A 26,095-nucleotide genomic window follows, 5' to 3' on the forward strand; every position below is an offset into this window, starting at 1 on the left:
GCTGTGTTACTGTATTTTTGTTTAATACTCCTCATGAGGCTAAAACCAAAAATGCACTGTCCACTCAAGTTGACATCTGACATATTTGTGTGTGTGTGTATATATATATATATATATATATATATATATATATATATATATATGTATATATATATAGTAGGGCTGTGCAAAAATTAAGTGCATCCAAAATAAAAGTCTGTTTACATAATATATTTATGTTTGCTGTATATAGTTATTTTGTATACACACACATACATGTATATATTTAAGAAAATGTTTTATTCATATATAAAATATTTATAAGTATTATGGCATGAAAAACAAGATTTTAACTTAAGTTGTTGTTTTTTTATGCCATAATACTTATTTTTTTTCCCCTAAATTTTATTACATCTGTATTCTGTAAGCATTTTTTGAATAGTAAAATTTCAATATAAGTTATACAAAAGACATCTTAATTTCTAAAAAAAGAAAAACATTTTAATTCTGTTTTAATAAAGCGAACGAAATGTGATGCAAGAATGCGAGCTGCTAATAAAAAAGAAAAAAGAAGAAGAAATTGTGATGCTCTAGTCAGCTGACAGGGGCGCCAAAAAAGTGCGTCATAGAAACGCAGCGCGACGCCTTCACCCTGTGTGAATTAAATCGGAGCTGGCAATGCCTGGATTTGATTTTCCAGCTATTTTTATTGTTTAATCTGTGAATGGCGCCTAAACAGGACCCTAAACCTAAATTTCAAGAAGGTAAGATGCCCTATAGGATAGCTTTGTATCCTCTAATGGAGTCATCAGTTGTTCGGTGTATCCTCTCATTCAGCCGTGCAAAGGAAGCGGTCGCTGCCACAGCACAATGGCGCGTGTGCACAGCGAGATGTATATAGAAAAGCATTTTTTTTTTAGCTGAGCACTTCTAATTGCCTATTTTCAAATGTGCAGAATTGTTTATAAGCAATCAAGTGCATACATCATCGCACGTTAATGCTTCCCGTCATATGTAAGAGCCTCTATACATGCACGCGCCCCGCATCTCTGTAACAAAACATTAGCTGTTGTCTATGTTAGCCGATTAGCTTCCAGCAGGCCTTGTTTACAGGAAGCTCATGTTATAGCATTGAAGTCCTCCTGGCGGGAATTATTTTTTATCGTTATTACTAACATAATGTTAGGAGTGTTTTCGTTATCGTTTCGATTCTACTCAATTTAGTTAATTTAATTGAATTAATTAGGCTCTAAGTACCGGTACATTTGTTTTAACGAGCTGATTCAGGCTGTAATACTCATTGCTCCGAGCATGGGTTACCATCACTGATCTGGTTACCATATTTGGCCTTCACGTCACGTCAATTATTAAACTCTTAATTGAAAATATTGCAATAAACTCATATATACTTTTTAAATAGATCATGTGTGTTGTGACTTGTTCTGAATGCGTTTATTAAAACATAATAAACAATTGCTCCTGTACTCATTCACGTTTTAATTAATGCTTCTCCTTTATTTGTTAGCCTACCAGTGGACGCCATTACACGTTAATGTTTCTGATGTATTTCAGGTGAACGAGTGCTGTGCTTTCATGGGCCATTGCTATACGAAGCTAAGGTATCTCTTTGAATTATTCATGTCTTTATGCATCCTTCAAAAGCCTTATTGAATTTTTTTTGTGTTAATGTTGTCCAAGTGTTTGATGTTGTGGTTTTGTAGATCAGGGTTATGCTTTTGATAGGTCGTATAACGTTACATTCAGTGAAAGTACTTTTAGCCATTTAACAAATCTTTTTATGTCAGTGATAGTTCAACTAAAAGTGGACATTTTGCTATCATTTACTCACCCTGAAGTTGTTCCAAACCTGTAAGAGTATCTTTGTTCAGTTGAACACAAAAGAAGGTATTTTGAAGGATGTTGGTAACCAGATAGTTGGACCCCATTGACTTCCATATAATTGTTTTCCTACTATGGAAGTCAATGTGTGCCGTTAACTATTTGATTACCAACATTGTTTAAAATATTTTCTTTTTGTGTTGAACAGAAGAAAGAAACTCATGCTGATTTGGAACAACTTGATGGTGAGTAAGTAATGACAAAATGAAGAGTTCAGATGCAAAAGCCTCTAAATGCCATTTGAAATTTTCTTCTTTAATGATGATTTTTATCAAACTTGTACATTTAAGTTCAGTAATTTCACTTAAATAACAATTAATAGGTAATTATCATTGCCATTTAAGTGAAATCACTGAACTTAAATATACAAGCTTGATAAAAATCATCATTAAAGAAGAAAATTTCAAATGGCATTTAGAGGCTTTTGCATCTGAACTCTTCAAATATTCATTTTTGGGTGAACTATCTCTTTAAGTTGTTTTGTTATCCTAGTGTGTTTTCTCATGAAGAGGCTCTTTTCTCTGGTTGTGTTGTTTGAATGTAATTTTAATGTTACAAATTATTTCAATAGTTTTACTTATTAAATACATTTTGAAATGTTTCCCTTGAAAGATAATTTGGAAGGATAAACATATTTTATCTCTCTCTCTTCACAGTGTGTGAAAATCAATATCAAGGACAAACAAGTGAAATACTTTATTCATTACAGTGGATGGAATAAAAAGTAAGTTTATTAAAAAAAAATTCAGTGGTTGTTAGGACACCTTTAACATCCCTATGTTTTTGTAATTTCCACCAATGACCATGTGGTTTGGTCTGTTAATTCTAATGTGTGTTAAATGTGTTTCTAGTTGGGACGAATGGGTTCCTGAAAGCCGTGTGCTCAAATATGTGGACAGTAACCTGCAAAAACAGAAAGAGCTTCAGAAGGCAAACCAGTGAGTAATAAAGTTTGGTAACAAGTGCCTGCTGATATATTCAAAAAAATTAATTTAATGCACATAACACATCCATATCCTGTTTATACAATCTGCACAAAGGATTTATTGCAGAACATACTGTTTTCCAGAGACCATTATGTTGAGGGAAGGATGAGGGGTGTCGCACCGAGCAAGAAAATCGCTGCTGTGCAGCAAAAAAATGTAGATGTGTGAGTATTCCTTGATGCAAGCACTTCAACAGTTCATCTAGAATTTTTGAAATGATTGATCAGAACTGCAAACGTATGCTTACTGTGGTGCATATTTAACCATGGACTTTCTATTTCACTAGAAAAACAAAGAAGAACAAGCAAAAGAGTAAGTTCCATTTCCCTATGTAAATACTGATGTATTTTCACCTGTCGTAGCTGTTTGATTGTGTTTATGTAATTAAAAAGTCATTGAAAGAGTTTCACAGTTGGCTGTTCTCCCATTAGTATTTGTCAGAAGTTTAATAGTTGCAGATACAATTCGATTAAACGTGGCTTGGGGATATTATTTATGGTTGCTGATCAAATAAAATAAAGATTAAAAAACCACTACCTTGTTAACTTCTCAGCGCCAGGGTCTGGAGAGGGCACTAGCACTGGGGACATGCCTCACCCCCCACGCAAGAAGAGGGCACGTGTTGACCCAACTGTGGAGAGTGTATGTCAGTTCAAAGTCTGTTTAAAACAAATATGCCAAAGAGTCTCTATGAACTGGTGTTTTTACATAAGTAAAGAGTAAGGCTGTTTTTGACACCCAAACTGGTTTTGTGTGCAGGAGGAGACTTTCATTAACAGAGTAGAAGTAAAGGTAAAAATTCCTGAGGAGTTAAAACCATGGCTGGTAGATGACTGGGACCTGATCACTAGACAGAAGCAGGTAACTACAAATGTCATCCCAAAGTCATCCTTCAGTGCTCTTCAATCATTCAGGTGCATTGCATAATGATATTGGTGCAGTAAGCAATTTATGAGAAACGCTGTTGAAACGGACTCGCAATGTAAGAGTGGCTGTGTATCATAGCTGAAGGGAAAAATTATAATGTGAAGATGGCAAACGAGCGACAAGGAAGAGCAAAAAATGAACATGCAGTACACAATATGGGTTGAACGACTTTTTTTAGAACGATTAAAGTTGAGTTGACATCGACTAGTCGCTGATGACCTCATTAACGAACAAATAAGCCTGAACCTCCATCCAGATGAGCAGTTGAGCATCCAGATGGTATAATCAAGCATATCTTGTGGAACGCTCTTGGACTATGCATTTATTTGTAATTTTTACTGTAGGAAACAAAGCATAAAAGTGGACTTAAAAGATGTCTTATCTTGTTGCGCCCTCGTATTGACCATGATGAGTGACTAGTTGCCATCAAGTTTACAGGAGTAGTTCACTTTAATAAAAATTTTTGCTGATAATTTACTCACCCCCATGTCATCCAAGATGTCCATGTCATTCTTTCTTCAGTCGAAAAGAAATGAAGGTTTTTGATGAAAACATTCCAGGATTTTTCTCCATATAATGCACTCTACTGGTAACCAAACGGTTCAAGTTCCAAAAGACAGTTTTAGTGCAAACTGTTCAAAGGGCTTTAAACGATTCCACATGATGAATAAGGGTTTTATCAAGCGAAACGATCACTCATTAAAAAAAAAAAAAAATTTAAGTTTTATAAGCTCAAATGGTCCCTTTGCTCTGTTCTGTGATGTGCGTTCGTGACTCCTGTTCGAACTCGTTTATCAAAATGAACAAATCTTTTTTCAAGTCATTTGGTTCATTCAATGGAACGAATTGACTCTGAAAAAGATTTTTTCAGAAATTTTTTTTATTTTTTTATTTTATTTCTTTATTTCTTTTCGACTGAAGAAAGAAAGACATGGACATCTTGGATGAAATGGGGGTAAATTATCAGCAAAAGTTTTTTAAAAGTGAGTTTTTTTTAAAACTACTCCTTTATAGCGTCATCACAGAGCATTAAAATGAACTAGTCCTAGTATTCAAGAGTATATACAAGAAAGAGATAGTTTCCGGCAGCACATCAGCTCCAAACAAACAATGACACTCAAAACTGTCCTGTTGCTATTGCTAACATTACTACAACTGCAGCATATCTTGGTTCTGTGAAATGTAGGAAAACATATATGGAGCAGAAACAGAACCATTTTCAGGCCTTCTCACTTGGGTCTATAGTGCTGGAAAGCTTTCCTAATATTAATGTGACTCCTCCTGAAGCTCTTGCCTGATCATGAGCCTTTTTCTCCCAGTGATATTCCACTGAACCTTTCTCTTTTGTAATGCATCTCAGCCATTTATTTTTCCTATCTTGCTCACTCTCTCTCCTCCCCTACTGCTGATTGGTTACAAGTGTGTTGTGGCGTTCGGTCAGATCCACTTTCAACAGCGTTTCTCAGAAATCCCTTGCTGCACCTTTAAACTTCAGAATGCTGTCTAGAGCAGCAACGAAACAAAGAAGAGGAAAAATATAGTTAGGTATTTGAAGTTTTACCAACGGCACATTTGCTGGATTTTGCCTTGATATCTGCTTGAATTTGTCATAAAATTTGAGTTTTGAAAGATATGAACTGTGAAAATATTTGTTTTTTGTTTAGCTTTTTCACTTGCCTGCAAAAAAGAATGTGGATGCTGTCCTGGAGGACTATGCAAATTACAAGAAATCAAGAGGAAACTGTGATAACAAGTATAACAGCTTATCCATTTTGGTGAAATCACTGTTGTAATATTAATTTGTTGTGCAAATCATAGTTAATTGAATTCACCCTGTTCATAAAAATTCAAAAACCGCAGGGTGTAGAGAGAGATTCTGAAGAGATACTAATACACACTTGATCTTTACTCAGGGAATTTGCTGTGAATGAGGTGGTTGCTGGAATCCGTGAGTACTTCAATGTCATGTTGGGCACTCAGCTCCTCTACAAGTTTGAGAGGCCGCAGTATGCAGAGATCCTAGCAAACCATCCGGATACGTCCATGTCTCAGATTTACGGAGCGCCGCACCTGCTGAGGCTTTTTGGTATGAACTTAGTCACCATGAAATCAACATTTTTTTTAATGGAAAATTGTAGTATTTATTAATTTTTTGTTTTAAAATTCATGTGCCCTCCCTCTTGCAACAATTCTTCTCTGATGATGTCATGAGGGCGGGACAACCTGTCACTCACATGAGATCACAGCAATAGCAAACCACACACATCCAATCTATTACCAGTGGACAAAATCAAGTCCCACCCTACATTTCACGTGGATATTATACTGTATGTCACAATAGGGAAGATTGGCCATTTTATGCCAACTTTAAATGCTAATTGTACCATTTTAAAAGCAAATTAAACTGTTGAGCATGAGCTTTGAATTCTACAAACTATTAATAATCCATGACCATGCTCATAAATTCATCCTCAAAGCTTAATGTAATCATGGAAATACAGCAAAGAACATGTAATTGAGTTCTGAAAGAGCCATATCACAGAGAATGTTTTAATTACTTTATTGGCAATGACATATGCTTCCCAGTATTTTGTTTTTTTGTTGATATGGCCTCTTGTGTGTCCTTTGACAGTGAGAATTGGAGCAATGCTGGCATACACACCTCTGGATGAGAAGAGTCTAGCCCTGCTTCTCAGCTACCTGCAAGATTTTTTAAAGTAAGTAGAAATTGATTTTAATATATATATTTTTTTTTTTTTACTTGCAGGCAGTAACTGACTGAAATGTGAACCATTTTGTGCTTGATTTAGGTATTTGGTGAAGAATTCATCATGTCTGTTCTGTGCAAGTGATTATGAGGTTGCACCTCCAGAATATCATCGCAAAGCTGTCTGAGGGCAAAGCCAGCGAGGATGTTTGGTGCTACGTTCTGATCATCATTTTATTTGTATTATTTAAAATCCATTCATCTGTCTTGTGGAAGATTTTAGTGCTCACGTCATCAGTCAATATTGGTTCAGGACTCTATAATGTCTGGTACTCCAGATATGGAATTAAATTACATTTCTTTAAAAAGCTGCTGGAAATTGCTCTAATTTTGATCCATATTTTTGGTTTATGTAATATTGATACACAGAACCTGGTCATGTATAGTTGAAATGCTGCATTATTTGTTTTAGTTTTTTTTTTTTTTTTTTACATGTCAGTCAATAAATTGTCCTTCCCAGGTGTGGCTCAGTCTCATTATTCAACTTCAGATAAACTGTAGCCAATTTTCATATAATCAAATAGCTTAAAGTGGAATCATATATTGAGGTTAAGGTTATGTAATAGCAATTCAATGGTATGTGGCCACATGAAAGCAGATGCTCTTGACCTAGGGTCAAATTTTAAAATGTATAGTTTGATTAAAATAGCAAAGTTCAAATCTTTTTTTTCTACATTACTTGCTTCAATATTATCTAGATTTAGGGGATTTGCAGTTGTAATTTGAGTATGTGGTCTTAAATATACTGTGAAATTTATAGAGCATGTTAACTGCACAGATGGATTGTATATAATTTGTCAGCAGACTGCAAAGGTTTAGGAACCCCACATCACCACTGTCTAAAGTCTAGCTCAGCTTCATGTAACATATTGCAGCAATGACAGTTAAAACACTTGTATAACTGCTTTTTTATATACTTTTGGCACACGGCCATGGATACACTCTATTTGGGAGGCTGCAGTTACATATTTTTAAAGCAGAATGAATGAGGTCTTTCAAGAAGCTCATGTTTGAAACTGGTTTGTCTACTGGATTTGTCGAGTTCCCAGACTTGAGCTAAAGCCATTCAAACATCATAACATGGCAGACTTGGTCCCTCAGGAAAGAACAACCCTGTTTGATGTCCTTTTTTATATATCAGAAGTAGCATCAGCATCATTATTACTGTTCATTTTTTTGTATTATAACAAAGAAATGAGACTCCTTTTGTTTATGTTTAGAGGGCTCTGACATGATACCACTGAGGATGTGATTCACGAATCACAGGATGTGATTCATACCACGCTCGATTGGCTCTTTAGTAAAGAAGCTGTAACACGCTTAGAGTCATCATTATTTTTCTGCCCCAAAACTCTTTATGCTTCAGAGACCATGAATCAAAGACCAATTGCAAATCAAACGTACGTAGACACACTTTCTTCAGACACTGGGTGGCGCTATAAAAAAGATTATTTATATTTTCACTTATAACGCTTGAACTGGTACAAAACATGGTACAACAGGATTTTAAAGACAGTATTGTTGAGGATTTGAGCTGTGTTTAGGCTACTATAAAAAATAGCTATTTTTGTCATTTTCTGCTTTGCCAAACTTGACGCAGATAACTTTTTGATAACATGCATTGCACATATATGAATAATCTCATAAACATGTAAAATTGGCCAGCTAAATAAGCTACATGAACATCAATCCAGTTTCTACAAAAAGGTGCAATATCTTAATAATCAAATACGCATATTTCTAACCAACCACTGATGACGCAACTGTGTTTACAAGTTTGCAAACAGGACAAGCCTGCTGACAGTATTACTCGAAGCTGTATCCAAAACAAACCCTTATTGTCGAGCTGCTTTTGAAGGCATCTACAGTGTGTGGAATCTGCAGCCCACCAAATCATGTGAACCAGCTTTTCCACCACGGCTTACTTTCAGAGACTCCCTGTCCACGCCGATTGGCTCATAGTTACACATTTTTCCTGACGATTGGTTCATGGGAGTGCGAGCCTGAACCTTGTAACCAAGGGGAGGAATAAAGTTTACAGGCAAACTTTGACAAGAGACGCACATTTGGATACCTGGACAAGTGCACTGGGCTAGTGACTGTTATACTGGAACTATGAAAAGTTTTAAACAGCGACTTAAGAAAAACGAGGTAAACATTATTGACTAGATACGCATTTTACTCTTTTGAATAGCTTATCAAGACTTGGACCAAGCCCATAACATGTCCTGAAAGTGATGTGTGTGTGCGCGCGCGCGCGTGTGTGTGTAATAGAATGGGACTGTGGGTGGTCAGTCGGCCTGGTTGTAACTTGTTTTGCTGAACTCCAGGAATGAATTGTTATGTTTATGGCTAAAGTGATAAGAACCATGCGTCTGTCTCTCAATTGTATCTTTAGAAGATTTTATCGCTGGATTTCACCGTGGTTGACGCTTTTAGGCTACGCCTACTTTGCGCTTGAGCGATTGAGACAAGCAGAGATTGTGTATTGTATTGTTGCGAATTTAAACAACTGTAAAACATTTCACAGATATTCTTTATAATTTAATCTTAGTTGCTTGACCCATTTTATTTTTATTTTTCTGGTTCCTTTGCTGTGATAAACCGCAAGACTATTTGAAATAACTTGGGGAAATTCAATTGTAATGCGGTCAAACTGACGTGGTGCGTCAGAATCAAGAATTCAGCATCACCAAGCCAGACGGTTCTAGTCTTGGATGCTGATTGTTGAACACTTTACAGCCTGCTGTATTTCACAATGTTCACTATATCACTGTTCAGTATTGCAGAGTCATTATTTTAGTTTTTGCATAGCAATTGCTCTGTTATTTCAGGAGGACATGTATAATACATGGACTTTTGCTTGATAAAATAAGGGTTTAATGGCAATTGCTAGTTCTATACTGAACTATAGTGAAGGTTTCACATTAAAACATGATTTTTTCTCTTAGACATGGAAATAAAGAAAGTTTTAGTATTTTAAAAAAGAAAGTGTTCAATAGCAGAGCCAAACCAGACAATGATAAACGTGATGTCAGTTTCAGTGATGGCTCTGTAGAGCTGTGAGAGAATAGGTTGTGAAATTGATGGAATGAATATTGCGTTTTCCGATGTCTTATATTTGCCCTTGTCACAGAGTACAGAATGGGGGAAGTATGATGATCGTCTCATGAAGGCGGCAGACAATGAAGATATAGAGAAACTCACAGCCACACTCAAGAAAGGAGCCAACCCCACCAAACTAGACTCAGAGGGCCATTCTGCGTAAGTGCCACTTTTAACACAATGCTTCTGTGATGCTAAAAGAAAATAGTTTTCAATGTCCAAATAGCAGGTTTTTTATTGTCTTTACTTGAATTTTACTGGAAATAATTCTCCACCTAAGTACACTCTATATGTGATTCTGTGTTTATGCAAAAAAGCAACAATTGACTGACACAAAGACAACTCATTGTAGCTGTCCTCTATGGTTCTGTGCACTACTGAGCTCCTTCCCACATTATGTTTTAAAGTGGAAGCCGAACCCTTCTATGAAAGGCTCTGGGATCAAGTGGTCTTGCGCTCTTTGATTGGACGTAAATCTCAAAAACAGTTCTCTATCCTCCATGCCGGGACTCCTGTGTTTACTTCTGTATGCATTTCATCACTTGTCTCTTGCCACAAAATAGCTTTTTAATAAAAGTGCAAATGTCCATCCAGGGTAGGAGGGACAAAATTTTGATAGCCCAATTTTTTTGTGCCCTCATCCTCCTCTGCAGTGCACAATACCTTGATTGTTGAATTTATTTCCAGTCGGAGCTTCTGAATGAAAAGTCGGAAGCACTGTAGCGTTTTGTAGTGTTTTTCCTCTTCTGCATTAGAATTGCCTGGATGATGACTGGCACGTTCACACTAAGTTTTTACCGCTAAACCAATTTTGAGGCAATTTCACCCTATTTTTGGTGCTTTCTTCGGCATTGGATTACTCTTCTTATATTTTACCCTCACGGATAAGCTACCTAGCATGCCCTGTTTTCTTTGTGGAGGGTTTTGTATTCATTTATTGCGTAATTGACAGAGCTATTGTACTGTTCCCACAATCTTCAATAAGATTCCATGGACCTGCATCACACTTCTCATAAATCCTGGTATGTGTAAACAAGGAAAAACTAAGCATAGAAATAAATGTTGAAACATGAACCTCCAAGATGATTAATATACTTTCTGATTAAGCAGTTTAAAGGTATACACAAAAAAAACTAATTTTAAAGCTTTGAGTTTGGACAACACCTGACAAGAGAAAAGAGATCATTCCTCCATACAGAATGTCTCCAGATCTTTCAGATTCCCAGATCTATGTTGTGTGCTTCTCCTTTTCAGTTCAGCCCACTGATTTTCTATAGGGTTCAGGTCAGGGGAATGTGCTCAGTGACCCATTTTTGTGTTGATTCTGTTGTTTGTTTTGGATCGTTGTCCATTATAAGATTTCTAGCAGAGGCTGTCAGGTTTTGATTTTTTTTATCTGTTGGTATTTGCTAGAATCCGTGATGCCATGTTCAGGACCTCTGGCATAAAATTAGGCCCACAACATTAAAGATCCAGCAGTATATTTAACTGTATGGCATATTTTTTATCCCTGTTGGCACCAAATCCATCTGGTAGATTTGCTGCCAAAAAGTAATATTTTCATTTCATCCGAACATAGAACCATTACACTTTTGAAAATCCAGTGTGTCTGACAACTGAATTTTGGCTAGACAAAGCCAAAATTCATAGCTAGACAATTTCATGTTCCTGATGTGCTAAATATGTAAATATTAATGGGAATATACGTCAAAAAAAATTTCTAGGGGTGTCAATAATTATGGCCCAACTTGTTTTGGAGAAAAACTTGTGACCCCCACACACACACTTTCTATTCTTTTACTTAGATTTTTTTTTAATGAAAGATCAAAAGGATGGACAATGCAGATATGTGTTTACAGCCATCTTTAAATATATTTACCAGGATTGCCAATAATTCTGACCACAACTGTAAATAAGGCATGAAAGTTAAGCATAGAAGTTATTCCAGAGAGTATCATCATACAGCTTATCATAAACACATCAAAGGTGTTTACCTAAATCATAAATGTGCTCTGGTGATATGTTTATGGGAGGATATTAAATATGGTGTGCAGTGTTATGTAGCCTATAATTTTCCTATGTTTCTTCTTTTATCTCTTCCGGTCAGCTGTTTTTATAGGTGGTTGTATTAGGTGTGTCAGGCCTCATGAGAGGATTTTAGTCGTGTTCTGTTGTTGTTAAATATTTCCTACCTTCCAATGGTTTTCTTTCAAATAGAATATCTATTTCCTTGCCTTAACCATGTCAGTAAACATGATGGAATAAAGATTTCATAGTTTTGTTATATTTAGCTCCTGTGCATTTTACTTTCATTCCTTTTTCAATTAGATTTTAAAAAGGAATTTTTTTTCTCCCTTTATTTTGTGCTACAAAAGTTGATCTTTCTTTTGTCCAACGTACAAGCTTCAACAGTCCTGGTGATCTAATTACCTCACATGTATCATGCTTGCTTTGTGACTAAGCTCAAGGAGGGGTTGTGCCTATTTTCTGTTGAAACAGGCCTTGGCTGCTATGTTGTTGAATGTTTCTTTTTGTTTTTTTGGCTCTTTAAACATAATCATAATCACTGGTAAACTCACATATGTTGTAAATGCATATTTTGATCTCCAATATATTAGGGGTGTAACGATACCCTCATGTACTGTTGATTAAAATGCTAACTTTGATATTACATTGTGGGTTTAAATGAATTGTTTGGACTTGGTGCTTGTAACCCAAGGACAATGGTGACACCAGAATAACAATATTCATGATTCTGAAGCTGAAAATACAGAATAATTTAGACGAATATGCTTGCACTCTGTCTCTGACTAGATATATTTAAAATAATGTTGGCCACTTTTTACTGGTAACATAAGACATTTGGCATTATCAGGACCCAAAAATATTCCCCCATTGCATTATTATACATTATAATTAGCATTATGTATAGTAGTTTAATGTAGTACTGATGCTAAATCTCTGAAAAAAAAATTTTTCTCTTACAATAATTTTTATTTTGGGCGAACTATACACGATACATTTTGTCACTATCCATGTGTATTGTTGTTGCATTTTTGAATTGCGATATATTGTTACACCCCTACTACATTAACCTTGCTAATATCTGCATTAAATATACTTTATTCATTTTGTAAAATAAAACTATTGAAATTGGAATTAATGAACAATGTTATTGATGATAGTCATGCTTATAATTAACACTTTATTTGTATTCGTATTTTTTTTAAGGTTTCATGTTGCTGCTAGCAAAGGCCTCATAAACAGTCTAAATGTTTTCCTGGAAAACGGTGTCAACTTGAAGGCTGTAGATGCTGCCGGTAAGACTTTCTGAAGTAATCATATTTCACGAACCATTTAAGTCATAATTTGAAGACCTGTGGATAATCAACAATACATTTTGTCTAAATGTTGTGCGGTTGACCGTGTGTTAGCCTAAAGACAAGCTTAATTTAACAAGACATTACAAGATTTTTTATTGTATTTGTTGTATTACTGACTCTTTACATATTTTTCAATAATTTCTGCGGACTTGAAGTTCAAAACATAGATTCAGGAGGAGTCTAAACATTCAGTCCTGTCAATCATCATTACGAGCGTACTAAATAAGCACCACGTCATCTCATTAACAAATTCTACTGACAGATCTCCTCCTCCCCTTCTCCTCCAGTAAATTATCTCTATCCTCTTGCTCTTATGCGCAACTCCATCACATGTCTCGGGTTCGAGCCTCCTCCAAGGACCAAGTTAGTTTACTATTAACCTTAAAGGCTGAACGGGCATGCGAACTAGTGAATACTAGTTTGCCTGCTGTGGTATCGAAATTGGAATCGGGAATTGAGATATTTCGCTGGTATCTATAATTAAGATGTCATAGCAACGTTATTTCCACGATGTATAGGACCTTTAAATAATCTTTTAAAAAAAAATCAATATTGTCAATAGTGACAAAATAATCATGATTATGATTTTTGACATAATCAATCAGCCCTGGTCTGAGATCACATTGAAAAACTGGGATTCAAAATCGACTTGCACCTAAAAAATAAACAGAAAGGATAAGATTTTGAAAAATGCAAAGCAAAGAATACGTAAAATGTATAGTATTCTGCACTATTTGTAAGTCACTAAACATTACCAAACAATTAAATAAGCAAATTTGTGAAATTGAGCATGAAATTCCTTTATACAGATGACCAGAATAATGAAGAACATGATCAGTTTGAAGTCAAACTTCTGGAGTTCAAGCAGCTCAAGTGATGCAGCCATTAAAACACACAATTTCAGACTTTTAAACCTCACTGTATGTATGTTGTTCCACTCTGCAGGTAAAACCGCTTTGCATCTGTCTGCCACAGGCGGTCATTCCATGTGTGTGCAGAGGCTGCTGCAGGTACTGTCCACTAACAATCACAGGAAGTCAGACTAATGAGAAACCGCATTGGAATGTCAGTGTTGACGTATAACCAAGCCCTTTAGCGATTGCTCTGCCAAAGACAGCTCAATGCTTTCTTTTCTTTCCATAGCCTGTTTTATGTTTAAAGCCCTTGTTTATTTCTTTCTCTGGACTTTCCGTTTGCTTTTGATCTCCACTGGAGCAATTTACTCCAGTTTTTTGTATTATATAGCAACCATTCTTTTGCTCACAAACGCACCGTTAACAATGCGAGGTGTTTTATCTGGTGTGGAAATGTGAATTTTCTTTCGTAAAGCTTTGATGTGAATGCAGCTGTAATTAAATGCAAGTGAAAACGAAGGAGATGAATGCACATGAGTTTCAATTGCATTAAAGTAGTGCAAAAGCAAAATAATTAAAACCATGAATAATTTAAAGGATTAAAAAATAAACATTTGATTGAGGAAAATTCTAAATTCTATTCATTGATGAGTGTAAACGTGCTGAGAGGTCTTTCATTCTTGTTTTCTTAGCTTGTTGAGCAGAGGAATATGTAAATGAACTTAAGCTGTAACATAAATCATTGAAGATTTGAAAACACATTTACATTTTTTTTAGAATGTTTATTACCCATATGCATGTTAAATATTTTCTTTTCCAACAGTGTAAATGTCCTGTTGACAGCGCAGACCTGCAGGGCCGTACAGCTTTGCATGATGCAGGTGTGTGGATTTTTCTTTTTTAAATTCTATTTATATTTATTTTATTAATATTCCATTTAAAGTAATTTAAAGTGCGCTGACATGTAGCGTTGTTGCGCTTTGGGCGACCTGAGTTCGAGTCCCGGCTCGTGGACCTTATACCCTCACTTCCTGTCTAGCTACTATCCGATAAAAGGCAAAAACGCAAAAAAATTTAAATAAAATCCATTTAAAATGTTAGTAATCCTGCCAACCCCCCCAGCCCCCATCCCCTATTTTTTCATTCAACATTTGCTTTTGTTTCACTGAGTATTCGACAGCAATGTTTCATTTAAAAAAATGTTGGTAACCAAACAGTTCACAGTAGCCACTGACTTCCATAGTATTTATTTTCCTACTATGGCAGTCAATGGCTACTGTCGACTGTCTGGTTACCAACATTCAACAGAAGAAAGAAACTCATACAGGTTTAGAAAAACTTGAGGCTGAGGAAATTATGACAGAATTTAACGTTTTGGGTGAACTATCCCTTTAAGAACGAAACCTTGCTGTGTCTTTCTGGGAGACCTTGCATTTCTGCTTAGAACAGACTGATCTAATGAAATGGTGTATGTATGACATGCCAATTCGTATTTCAATTTTTGGTGTGCTATCAACACGCATAATCGCTTTTCAGCGTGTTTATGAACACCGTTGACTTAACGTTACATAGTAAATATATGACCTACCCCAACCCCGTCCCTAAACCTACCCGTCAGTGGGGTTAATAGCATTTATGAGTCTTCCCCTACCATCCTAGGGAAAAAAATATCGCTCCCCAGATGTAGATCTACATTTTGCTTCATTTCGCTCGGACATTTAACGGTGTGTACACACACACACGGAATCACTCGGACCTTTAACGGCGTAGCTCAAAATACAAATAGATTACACCCCACTTGACTTGAAAGTTCTGTGTATGTTTACCCAAAAGTCATGATGTCATGCTAAATAGAGTAAAAGCAGTCAAAATTTACAATGATGTGTCTCAAAATTGTCAATTCATTTATTGAACTGTTGTATAAAATAAATGTAATACTTGTAATCATGCTGATATTCGAGAAAATGGCACTCTTGCTCATGTAATATTGATTAACTATTTTGTTATAAACCCAAAATACAAGAACTCATTCAAGGCAATTCATATCTTGAATTTTGGGGGCTTTGTTTTTGACATTTCCGACCTTTCACGACATCAACACCAGACACGCTTGCTTGTTGTTAAGCTCAATGAAGGACATACCGCTATTTTGGGTGTTGCATGCTCATATGCATTTTGGGTGTGTGTTAGATTTATTATCATCATTCTTTTCAGGCAGATCTGTTATGAATTCTTCAACTGCTGCATGAGGATGCATCAAGGACTGTTATAATGTCTAGCTGTCAGAGTTGATTGGAAAAGTGTAACGTCTTGTCTTGTTATTGTTTTTCAGCAAATGCAGGCTGTAAAGGCGCCATCAAAATGCTGTTTGACAGCGGTGCATTTATTGATGCTACTGATGCAGTAAGTAAAATGGTTTTGAAAGAACAATTCATTTTTCTCACTGTGTATATATAAGAAGCATTGTGAGATTTTATATTGATTTTATGTACCTTTTTCAGGATGGTAGATCACCTTTGTTGCTTGCTGCCAAGATGAGCCAACCAAGAGCATGCCAGTTGCTTGTGCAATATGGAGCACGCACTGTTCTTCGAGACAAGCAAAGCAAGTAAGGGAAAGCATTTTAATTACCTTATTTTCTTTTGAGCATTAGTAATGATCCAAAAGTCAAATATTCATAAAAGTAAATCTATAGATAAATTAAAAAATGTACAGTTGAATGTTGGTTTAAAATTTTAAATGACATTTTGAACCCAACATTTGGGTTTGTCCATATTATACCCAATTTTGGGTTAAAACAACCCAGCATTGTTTAGAGTGTTGTTTCTATCTTCTGTTTTTCTGACTTGTTGTTTTTTATGTTCTGTCTAGGACTGCGCTAATATTAGCTTGTGAGAACTCCTGTAAAGAAGTGGTGGAGATTCTCCTGAAGACTAAGGCTGATGTTTCTGCTGTGGACATTTATGGCCATGATGCTTACCACTATGCCAAACTAAGTCAGAATCAAGACTTGATCACTCTTGTACAACATGCCTTGGAAACAACCACTAAAGGTAATATAACACCATGTCATCTCATCTTGTGACCAGCAGTGCCTTTTTTCCAGCAAGGCAGTGCAAAGTGACAGTCTTGTTATCATTACATGTAGAAATTGCTGCACCTGCTCATGCAGGCAGCGAATCAGTCAAGTTTTAAATTTAGATCCCATATCAACCATCACACTGTCATTACTGGGTAATGTCATGTAATTTAAGAGAAGTGTCTGAAAGATCCAGATCCAGCTGTGCTCTCATAGACTTCTCAGATTCTAACACTAAGAGCATCCATTTCTAGTGGACCAGTCTGAATTTCTTATTTAAAGAGAGAGGCTTATTCCAAGCAAACCAGCCTCTTATTGTTAGAAGATCATTTGGGTCCCTGAAAGATGCTTTTCATGTACTATCTGTCATATCACCAGATTAAAATTAAATGTAACAATTAAAATGCAACAATTAGTTAATAAAGTGATTGCCATGCAAATAAAAGCACATTCTGTCACTTGCACGTATGCGGGCAACCTAAATTTACTTCACTATATTACTATTAAATCCTAATGTAGTCATGACAAACTATATATCATTGTCAACTGTAAAATTATATTTTAAAAAGTAAGATAAGGAGTCCTCTAAAAAGTATAATCTATATATATATATATATATATATATATATATAAATTAATTTAATACATAAATTATTGTTATTATTATTATTTAATAAATTATTTAATAAATGTATTTATTATTTAATATATTATTATATTATTATTATTATTAATATTATTATATCACATATTTTAATAGTTATCATAAATTAGGTATCAACTGAAAGCTTATGAACTCAGAATTCATCTTGTGAAAACCGGTTTGAAATTGGACTTTGCGTTACCATAGAAACAGTATTTTTTTTATTAGACCCCTACCCTTTTGGGCATCATCTTTCATAATTTAGTATCAAAACCTTTTCTAATCTTGACAAAACACATATTTTAAGAAAGGCCTGAGTCTCAATGTTCCATATTTAGTGACAGAAGGGATATTTGGATAGAAATGTATTAATTTGTTATGGCAGAATGCATTCAATTAAATTCAATGGAATTCAATAGCACCCGGTGGCTATTTTTGGTATAACGCCTAAACAAAATCTCATGGGAACTTCAATTTTTGTGATATCAACTTTAAATTTGGAACACAACTTGGTTAGATAGTAATTTTGTAAAATATTTTTGAATGCTTTCACTTCAGTAATAATCTGCTGATTGTTTTCTTTAAAACAAGACCAAACTTTGGTCTATATTGCAAAGCATTCTTGAATTACAGCCATTTAAGTTTGTATAGTGCATTTTAATGTCAATTATCAAAAGGGGTAAAGGGTTAAAACGCTTGTCTGAAATGTGTATTAGGAATGGAAATATCATGTGCTATAACATCCTCCCCTCCCAATTTGTTTTCAGCCAAAGAGACTGCCAATGTTTCACAGAAGATTCAACAGGTAACACTGACTCTTTGCTGACAATTTAATTCGTATTTACAGTCAAGTTCAAGAATTTGTAATCCAAGTCAGGAAAGGTAGTAAGGTAACAGCAGGTCATGAGTTTGTTGCATTCAAGTGAACTTCCTCTATTTATTGATCTTACTGCCATCTAGAGTCTTAAATGCTAATCGCAGTGCACTTTAATTAGAGACATCCGCAGTAACTTGAGAATGATGATGGTGTGCTGTGTATGTCCATATCTGCAATGATGGAAATCAGTTGGATGAAATTCAATGTTCTTCTGCAGCTGTCGATGGAGATGAATACTGATTCTCATGCTCATGTGAACATTTCAGCCATACATGTGTAAATCTATAGTTTCTTACTTCTAACACATCTATTATAGATACAGCCTTCAGGATATGTTTCAATTATTCACTGTAGGGAGATGCATTTATTATTAAAGAATTGTTAGAGAATTTATTATGGAAATATAGATTTGTTTTTCTATCTAAAGACCATGTCATCAGAGATTTTTGATTTAGAATTGAACGAATTTCGTTTTTCTTTCTGAAGGCACAGGCTAAACCCTGGACCAAAGCAGGATCAGTAAAGACGGAGAAAGCTTTGTCGGAGCCACTAACAGTGAGTTTCTTTAGAGAATGGCATTTGATTTCATTTGATTGACATTTGAAGTCTGCATTTTGCTCTGCTGTAGCTGATTGTGGTCAGTTGTGATTGTCATCAATAAAGGGTTTTTTTCTGAATTACAGAAGGAACATGGCAGTCACTCCACTGAAGGTAACTTGGAATGTGCTTATATATAATGGCAGAACATCAGGATTGCAATCGGTCATATCACAAAAGTTTTCCAGGTCTGGGCTCTGATATTTTAAACATACTTTCTGCTTCCTGAAGGAAAAGGTGCCAAACAAGATCATAATCTGGATTCTACACAGGTATCCTGCCTAACCTGACTAACCTGATCTGTGTCTGAAGAGTTTGCTTTATGACAGTGTCATTAAGTATTTTTAGGTTTAGTTAACGCCTTATTGTTGAAGTATGTGATCTGGATATCTTGCTCACACTTTGTCCTTTTATCCGCCATTTAAATTAAATTTGACATTAAAGGAGTAGTTCACTTTAAAAAAAAAAACTTTTGCTGTTAATTTACTCACCCCCATGTCATCCAAGATGTCCATGTCTTTCTTTCTTCAGTCGAAAAGAAATTAAGGTTTTTGATGAAAACATTCCAGGATTTTTCTCCATATAATGCACTTTACTGGGCACCAAACGGTTCAAGGTCCAAAAGACAGTTTCAGTGCAAACTGCAAACTGATTAAAGGGCTTTAAACGATTCCAGACAACGAATAAGGGTCTTATCAAGCGAAACGATCGTTCATTTAAAAAAAAAATAAATAAAGTTTAAGTTTTATAAGCTCAAATGCTCGCCTTGCTCTGTTCTGTGTGCCTATCCTGTTCAAACTTGTTCATCAAAATGAACTAATCTTTTTCCGAGTCAATTCGTTCATTTCGTTTGTTGAATCAACCAAATGACTTGAAAAAAGATTCGTTCATTTTGATGAACGAGTTTGAACAGGAGAGTCACAAACGCGCATCACAGAACAGAGCAAGGTGAGCATTTGAGCTTCTTAAACTTTGGTGCCCAGTAAAGTGCATTATAAGGAGAAAAATCCTGGAATGTTTTCATCAAAAACCTTAATTTCTTTTCGACTGAAGAAAGAAAGACATGGACATCTTGGATGACATGGGGGTGAGTAAATTATCCACAAAAGTTTTTTTAAAAGTGATCTAATCTTCACCACAAAATCGATTAATCAATCAATCAGTCAATCAATTGTTAGTGTTTTGCTAAAAAAGAAAGATGTATGTGACCTTGATATCTTGCTCAAAGTCCTTTTATCTGGCAGTTAAATTAAACTTTCCATTAACTTTCCATTATTATATTATATATATATATATATATATATAATGCAGTCAACCAAGCAATATCATTTGTATAATGTGACTTTTTTTCTGACAGAATATAGAGATTAAAGAGTTATAATTTCACTTGATATTAGACTTAATTTATATCCCATTCTCATCAAACTGAAACATTACAGCAGTTGACCTAAAATAGACAAACGAAAGAGTATTTCTTAGTTCAACATTACCCTTGTCAATTATTCAGGTCAGGCCTGCACATTCAGCTCCTGTGCCCGTGAGATCTGCTCCGATGGAGTTATTGCCCGGTGAGGTGGAGGCCCTTAGGAGAGAACTTCGAGATGCACGGAGGAGGCAAGAAGTAGCAGAGGCAGAGGTGCACAGGCTGGACGCGGAACTGGTTCTGCGCTGTCAGGAATACGAAGGTCTGAGGAGGAGCAGCGAACAAGCTCTGCATGCGTCCCATAACCGGTCATGGGAGCTGGAGGAGGCCTTGGCTGAGGTGCAAAGAAGGATGGCCGGCTCAGAATCCCGAGTGAGACAGATGCAAGCTCATCTCGTAGCCGTCAGGGAGCACTTGGTGGAAGAGCTGAGAGTCCAGCTTCAAGAAGTCAAAGGTCAGCGGGAGGCAGCCGTAGTCGAACTGGGGAGAATGCAGAAGGAGCTCGGCCAGAGCAGGAGGGAGGTAGAGCAGCAGAAGCAGAACCAGGGCTCCTTGATGCAGGAACTTAGCCGGCTTTCCCAGGAGCTTCTCTGCAGAGAAGAGCAAATAAACACACTGAAGACGAGGCTAGCAGGAATGGAGACACAGCAGGCTGAGACGTTGTGTAAAGAAGCTCAGACCCCATCAGAATGGTGCCCGACACATGCGAAGAGCACCACGACTGACCTCATCACGGAAACCAGCGAACCAACCGTAGATCTGGAGAACTACATCAGCAAGGGTGAGCACACTGTCATAACTAGCTCACTGAACAATGCACTGCAAAATGCTGAAACCAAAGCTGACGAGGCTCTACAGAAGTACCAGTGCGTCCAGGAAGAGAACCAGAGCCTGCTGAGAGAACTTCAAGAGCAAAAGACAGAGCTGGACACAATCCAGGAGGCTCTGAAGTCCAAGTTTGCTCCTGTTGTCTTAGTGGAGGAAAAGGAGAAAGAGGTGGAACGACTCAAACTAGCTCTTGAAGAGATGGAGAAGAGACAACACCAGGCCAGTGTGAGCATCTCAAACTCAAAAGAGGAGGGTGTCCAGACAGAAGAACACAGGCAGCCATGCGCAAGTGAAGTACAGCATAACCAAGTATCTTCTACGGGGAGTAACAGAGCAGAATGTGAAGTCACTAGAATTGAAGAAGGTAAAAGTAGCGCAACTGAGGACCAGGAGAGGACATCACCAGATCAAGTTATCAAGGTTAATGATTATATACTCATGACAATTATTTTTCTCACAGTTCATCAATGCATTGAGATTGTCCCAAAATCCAGATATCATTGCAGATTCTATTAATAAACGTTTGATGTATAATTTTGTCCTTTACAAGCATATTATTTAAATGCTTTGGAATGCACCAATACTAAAATTCGAATGAATTAAAATGATTGATAAATGGCCGATATTCAAATTCTATACGCTTTTGTCTAAATAAATTAAGAAACAAAAACTAAACACAAAAATTAGTCATCACAGGCATCACAACATTATAATGTACACAGTATAAAATAATTATATTCATTTTGAAATTTGCCATAGATTACATTATATTTAAGTGTAATCAAATTGTTAATATTTTTTTTTTAAATCAACTTTAAAATCAACATTAGATGGCGAAGGTAATCAAAATATAAAAATATGGGAAATGAGCATGAAATATCTCTAATATCAGCAAATAGCTTAAAGAAATTGTAAAAATCTGATTACATGTGTTCTCTATCTCAGTCATCAGTGAAGCACGAAGGACAGAGGTTGGCTCAGGTCAACATATCAGAACCCGTCGGCTCCTGTGAACCATCACAATCAGACAGCTCCCTCCAGGCTCAGGTCTACAGCCTACAACAGCAGCTGGAGGTTAGTTACGCACAGCTCGCTCTATTCTTTAGGGCTGTTTTTGAGAGTCTGCTTTGTTTAAGCTTTGTTTGACTTGAGAGGTCAGTGCTTTTAGTGCAAATTGGATTTTGATAGGATTCTTTAGTATAGGCAGAGTTGTTAAAAAAGAGAGACACAATGGGATTTCGCCGCCACAAAGGTTCTCACTGGACAGAAGTGGTATGAAAAGCTGTACATTGAGAACTGTAGTAACCAAAGCCCAAAGTATACTTCAGCTGGTTGCCCGTGAACTGTCCACATGACATAGTTTTCAGAGTTTTCACCATCAGTAGGGTCTGCGAACATTTGTGTGCAGCCCAATTCTTGGGTCCATGTGGACGGTTGGTGTACAACAGCACGTGCGAGTGACTTGAAAACAAAGTCCACTAGATAGTGTGCATACGCAGAACACTTATTTTTTCACTCACAGCCAAACGAGTATATACTTTGAAAGGCTTTTGCACTCAGAACACTGAAAATAAAGTGTGCATGGGCCTTAAAGCTGGCAAACAAGTGTAGTGGAGTAAAAAGTCCAATATATGACTCTGAGATATGGAGTAAAGGCAAAAGTACAGTCCATGTGTAAATGTACTTTTCCAGTTTTAGCACTGGAAATAGACCATGTCATAGGGGGCCTATAAGAGGAGACTGGATCTTGAGTTGAGTCATGCTGTTGCTGACTGTTGGAGAGAACTGGGAGTAGTAAGGAAAAATGAAACTGATGTGTCATTTCCACTCCTCATACACAGTCCAACTTCACAGAAGCAATTTTTGCACTCCCACTGAGTAGTCATTCTCAGGAGACATCTTAATGCCATAAACAATAAATTAATACTTAAACCCTAATGCCTTTACTGTAATCCAGCACTTTGACATGTATATTATACATTTAATTTAGAAATGTACAACTGGATTACAGTAAAAGCATTTGTGTTAAGTATTAATAATTTTTCTGTTGTAACTGGTGTGATAACCAATGCATTATGAACTTGCTCTCTTACTTTTATTACCAGAACTCGGAAAAGCATTACAGACATGTGCTTTCAATATACCGAACACGGTTGCTCAGTGCAGCACAGGTAACATTTTATTATTTTATGATGTATATTTTCTTATTTTCAAAGTAAATCAATGAAAATTTCAGTGTTTATGTTCTAGAAGCTGTGGTCTTCTTTTGCAGGGTTTTATGGACGAAGAGGCCAGAGTGGCTCTGCTTCAGATTGCCAAGATGAGAGAGTGCTGAGCGTTCATGTGCATATCCATATGTATAGACTTTACTGTTCAAAAGTTTGGGGTTGGTAAGATTTTGTCATGTTTTTGAAAGATGTTTCATATGTTAACCATGGCTGCCTTTATTTGATCAATAGTGAAATGTTGTTACAATTTAAAATAACTGCTTTCTATTTAAACATGTCATCATAATTATTTAAAAAAAAAAAAATCTGTAATGGCACTGCTGAATTATCAGCATCATTACTCCAGTCTTCAGTGTCTCGTGATCCTTCAGAAATCATTCCAATATGCTGATTTGAAGAAACATTTCTTATTATTGTCAGTGTTGAAAAAAGTTGTGCTGCTTATTGTTTTTGTGGAAAGCGTGATACATGTTTTTCATGATTCTTTAATGAATAGAAATAGCATTCTAAATGTCTTTACCGTCACATTTGATCAATTTAAAGGAAAGGTAGGCGATTAGTTCCAGAAACTATGTGTTATGCTGGTTGAAAGTCTCTTCACATCCTGATAGCATACACTAAGATTAAGTTAAGTGGTCTAAATGCATTTATATGTATATTGTCTGTGGAAGGCGTAGAACCATAAAATGTTTATCCAATCATTGCACTCGGTCCGATGTACTATCTGCCTGTCTAGCTACTGTATATTTCCATACCTCCGCGCACCTTGATCGTACAGACATCACACATCATCAGAGCGTCTCATGCTATGCAGAATTAGACAGACGTCAGTAGAGCACCACAACAGAAACAGCAGCTGCCTTTTCCAAAACAATGAGCTCATGCTACGTTCACGCCATAACTACTGTAATTTGGAAGAGATGGAAACTGTGACGTTATACTTGGAGTGGGTTGTGACTCTAATTTATGCTTTTAAATGACACTATTAGTGCTGTTTAAGTTGTTTATGTTTATTATTGTAATGTAATGTGCTTTGTGACATGAGGTGATTTAACCATGGAGCTTTGCTACCTGCTGTACGCGTTCATGTTGTTTTGAAGGTGTGGCTTTGTAGACGCTCTGAAGGGAGGGTGGGATCTCATGCTTTCAAAGCTAGCTTGCTATTGCCAGCCTCTCTGAAAACTGCCAACCCTACCATTAATATATTGTTACTGAATAAAAGTGTTCATATATTTCTGTAAAAAATACATTGCTGACCCTAAACTTTTGAAATGTAGAGTAAATGTAGACATACACTGTGTCTGTGTCTACACGACACGACAAAGGGACTATTGCAAATCCATTGAGGTCCAGCTTTCTGGACCTAATCGGTGGAGCTAGAAGGTCCAAACACACCACCCTCACATTAAACCTAGTATACCTAAACCGATTGTGTCTGGTGTAGACATGGTATTAATCACTAGTTCTTTAACAGAAAACAGAATCAAATTTGGTGTAATTTAGGTTTATTTATGTCCCCCTTTCACTAAACAATGTCTTGTGCAAATTAACTGTGGCTCTTTGTAACAAACTACAATTAAACTAAACATTAAACATGTTGAAATATTTTTTTTTTTAAAAAATTAAAAAATCTCAACGCATATTTTGTCTTCTTTTTTTATTGTGTATATTTGTGTGTGTGTTTTTTTGTACATATTAGTAGATATTTTGAAGAACGTTTGTATCCAAATAGTTGCAATCAGACCTTTTACAAACCTGCACGCTGTGCTTAGACTGCCCTCTTGTGTTCTGTACACACGGTTGCCTTTGGATGAAAATGCTAGGGGATTTTTGTGTTCCCTAGGGTAGTTATTTTGCTGTGAGAATGAATGTAGTGGTGAGTAGTAGGCTATGGAAGTTTGTTTCCGGAATAAACTTGGAATTATGTGGTTATTAGTGACTTATAGTCAGATAGGGCGGTAACACTTTATAATATCTGCACTACTAATAATTAGTTAAGCATTAAACAGTTAATATAAATGATTTAGAAAGATGAACTGACCACACTACTAAATGCTTTATAACTACCTGTCACTGGCTTCCTTATTTAACATACCGGTCACTGGCTTCCCTATTTAACTTATCCCGGTAAATTCCAAAACCTTTCGGGATTTTAACATCTTTTTTCATTTCTTTCTCTCAACTTTGCTGCTTCTCTTAGTTCGACTTGCTTGCTGTATGTTTGGTTTACATGCGCGAAGCTGCCAACATGGCCGCCACGGCAGTAATGACGTCACGACGCCCAAGCTCTAACCACGCATTTAACAAACCAGAGGAACGTCGCCCAACCTAACAAGGTAAAAGTACGTTTTTTTTTCATCTGAAAGGTAGGCCTACTCGAGTTAACGTTAACGTTACCCACATCTAAATAACTTTACTAGCTGAGGCTAAGCGTTGGCGGTAACGTTAGAGGCCAGCGTTAACGGTGGTCACCTCCTCATCGTCATTCTTAGCTTTAAAAAAAAGCTATTTATTCGCGGG

General features: G+C 36.3%; 2 protein-coding genes across 2 annotated transcripts; both read left to right on the forward strand.

Moving 5' to 3' along the window:
* Positions 1–586: 586 nt before the first annotated feature.
* On the forward strand, positions 587–6,852 carry morf4l1 (mortality factor 4 like 1). The gene is made up of 12 exons (XM_039684293.2): positions 587–743; positions 1,552–1,598; positions 2,535–2,602; positions 2,730–2,816; positions 2,948–3,028; positions 3,151–3,176; positions 3,418–3,506; positions 3,624–3,725; positions 5,456–5,544; positions 5,705–5,877; positions 6,424–6,508; positions 6,602–6,852. Exons 1-12 carry the CDS (start codon positions 704–706, stop codon positions 6,684–6,686), a joined length of 972 nt encoding a protein of 323 aa, XP_039540227.1. The 5' UTR covers positions 587–703; the 3' UTR covers positions 6,687–6,852.
* Positions 6,853–8,404: 1,552 nt separating this feature from the next.
* uacaa (uveal autoantigen with coiled-coil domains and ankyrin repeats a) lies at positions 8,405–25,215 on the forward strand. Its single transcript, XM_039684127.2, has 16 exons — positions 8,405–8,709; positions 9,695–9,822; positions 12,895–12,983; positions 13,992–14,056; positions 14,724–14,781; positions 16,233–16,303; positions 16,402–16,508; positions 16,772–16,953; positions 18,390–18,427; positions 18,986–19,054; positions 19,183–19,210; positions 19,328–19,368; positions 20,604–21,767; positions 22,293–22,421; positions 23,453–23,518; positions 23,620–25,215. The coding sequence occupies exons 1-16, from the start codon at positions 8,674–8,676 to the stop codon at positions 23,680–23,682; spliced, it is 2,334 nt and encodes a 777-aa protein (XP_039540061.2). The 5' UTR covers positions 8,405–8,673; the 3' UTR covers positions 23,683–25,215.
* The last annotated feature ends 880 nt before the right edge of the window (positions 25,216–26,095 follow it).

This window comes from Pimephales promelas, chromosome 10 (assembly GCF_988280905.1).
Source record: "Pimephales promelas chromosome 10, fPimPro1.hap1.1, whole genome shotgun sequence".
NCBI lineage: Eukaryota > Metazoa > Chordata > Actinopteri > Cypriniformes > Leuciscidae > Pimephales > Pimephales promelas.

Excerpts from the sequence above, each read along its gene's own strand:
- uacaa (XM_039684127.2), top strand. The coding sequence starts at position 8,674 with ATGAAAAGTTTTAAACAGCGACTTAAGAAAAACGAG. Across the intron at positions 14,782-16,232 it reads TACAGCTTTGCATGATGCAG|CAAATGCAGGCTGTAAAGGC; the intron begins GTGTGTGGATTT and ends ATTGTTTTTCAG. Across the intron at positions 22,422-23,452 it reads GCCTACAACAGCAGCTGGAG|AACTCGGAAAAGCATTACAG; the intron begins GTTAGTTACGCA and ends TTTTATTACCAG.
- morf4l1 (XM_039684293.2), top strand. The coding sequence starts at position 704 with ATGGCGCCTAAACAGGACCCTAAACCTAAATTTCAAGAAG. Across the intron at positions 744-1,551 it reads TAAACCTAAATTTCAAGAAG|GTGAACGAGTGCTGTGCTTT; the intron begins GTAAGATGCCCT and ends GATGTATTTCAG. Across the intron at positions 2,603-2,729 it reads TACAGTGGATGGAATAAAAA|TTGGGACGAATGGGTTCCTG; the intron begins GTAAGTTTATTA and ends ATGTGTTTCTAG.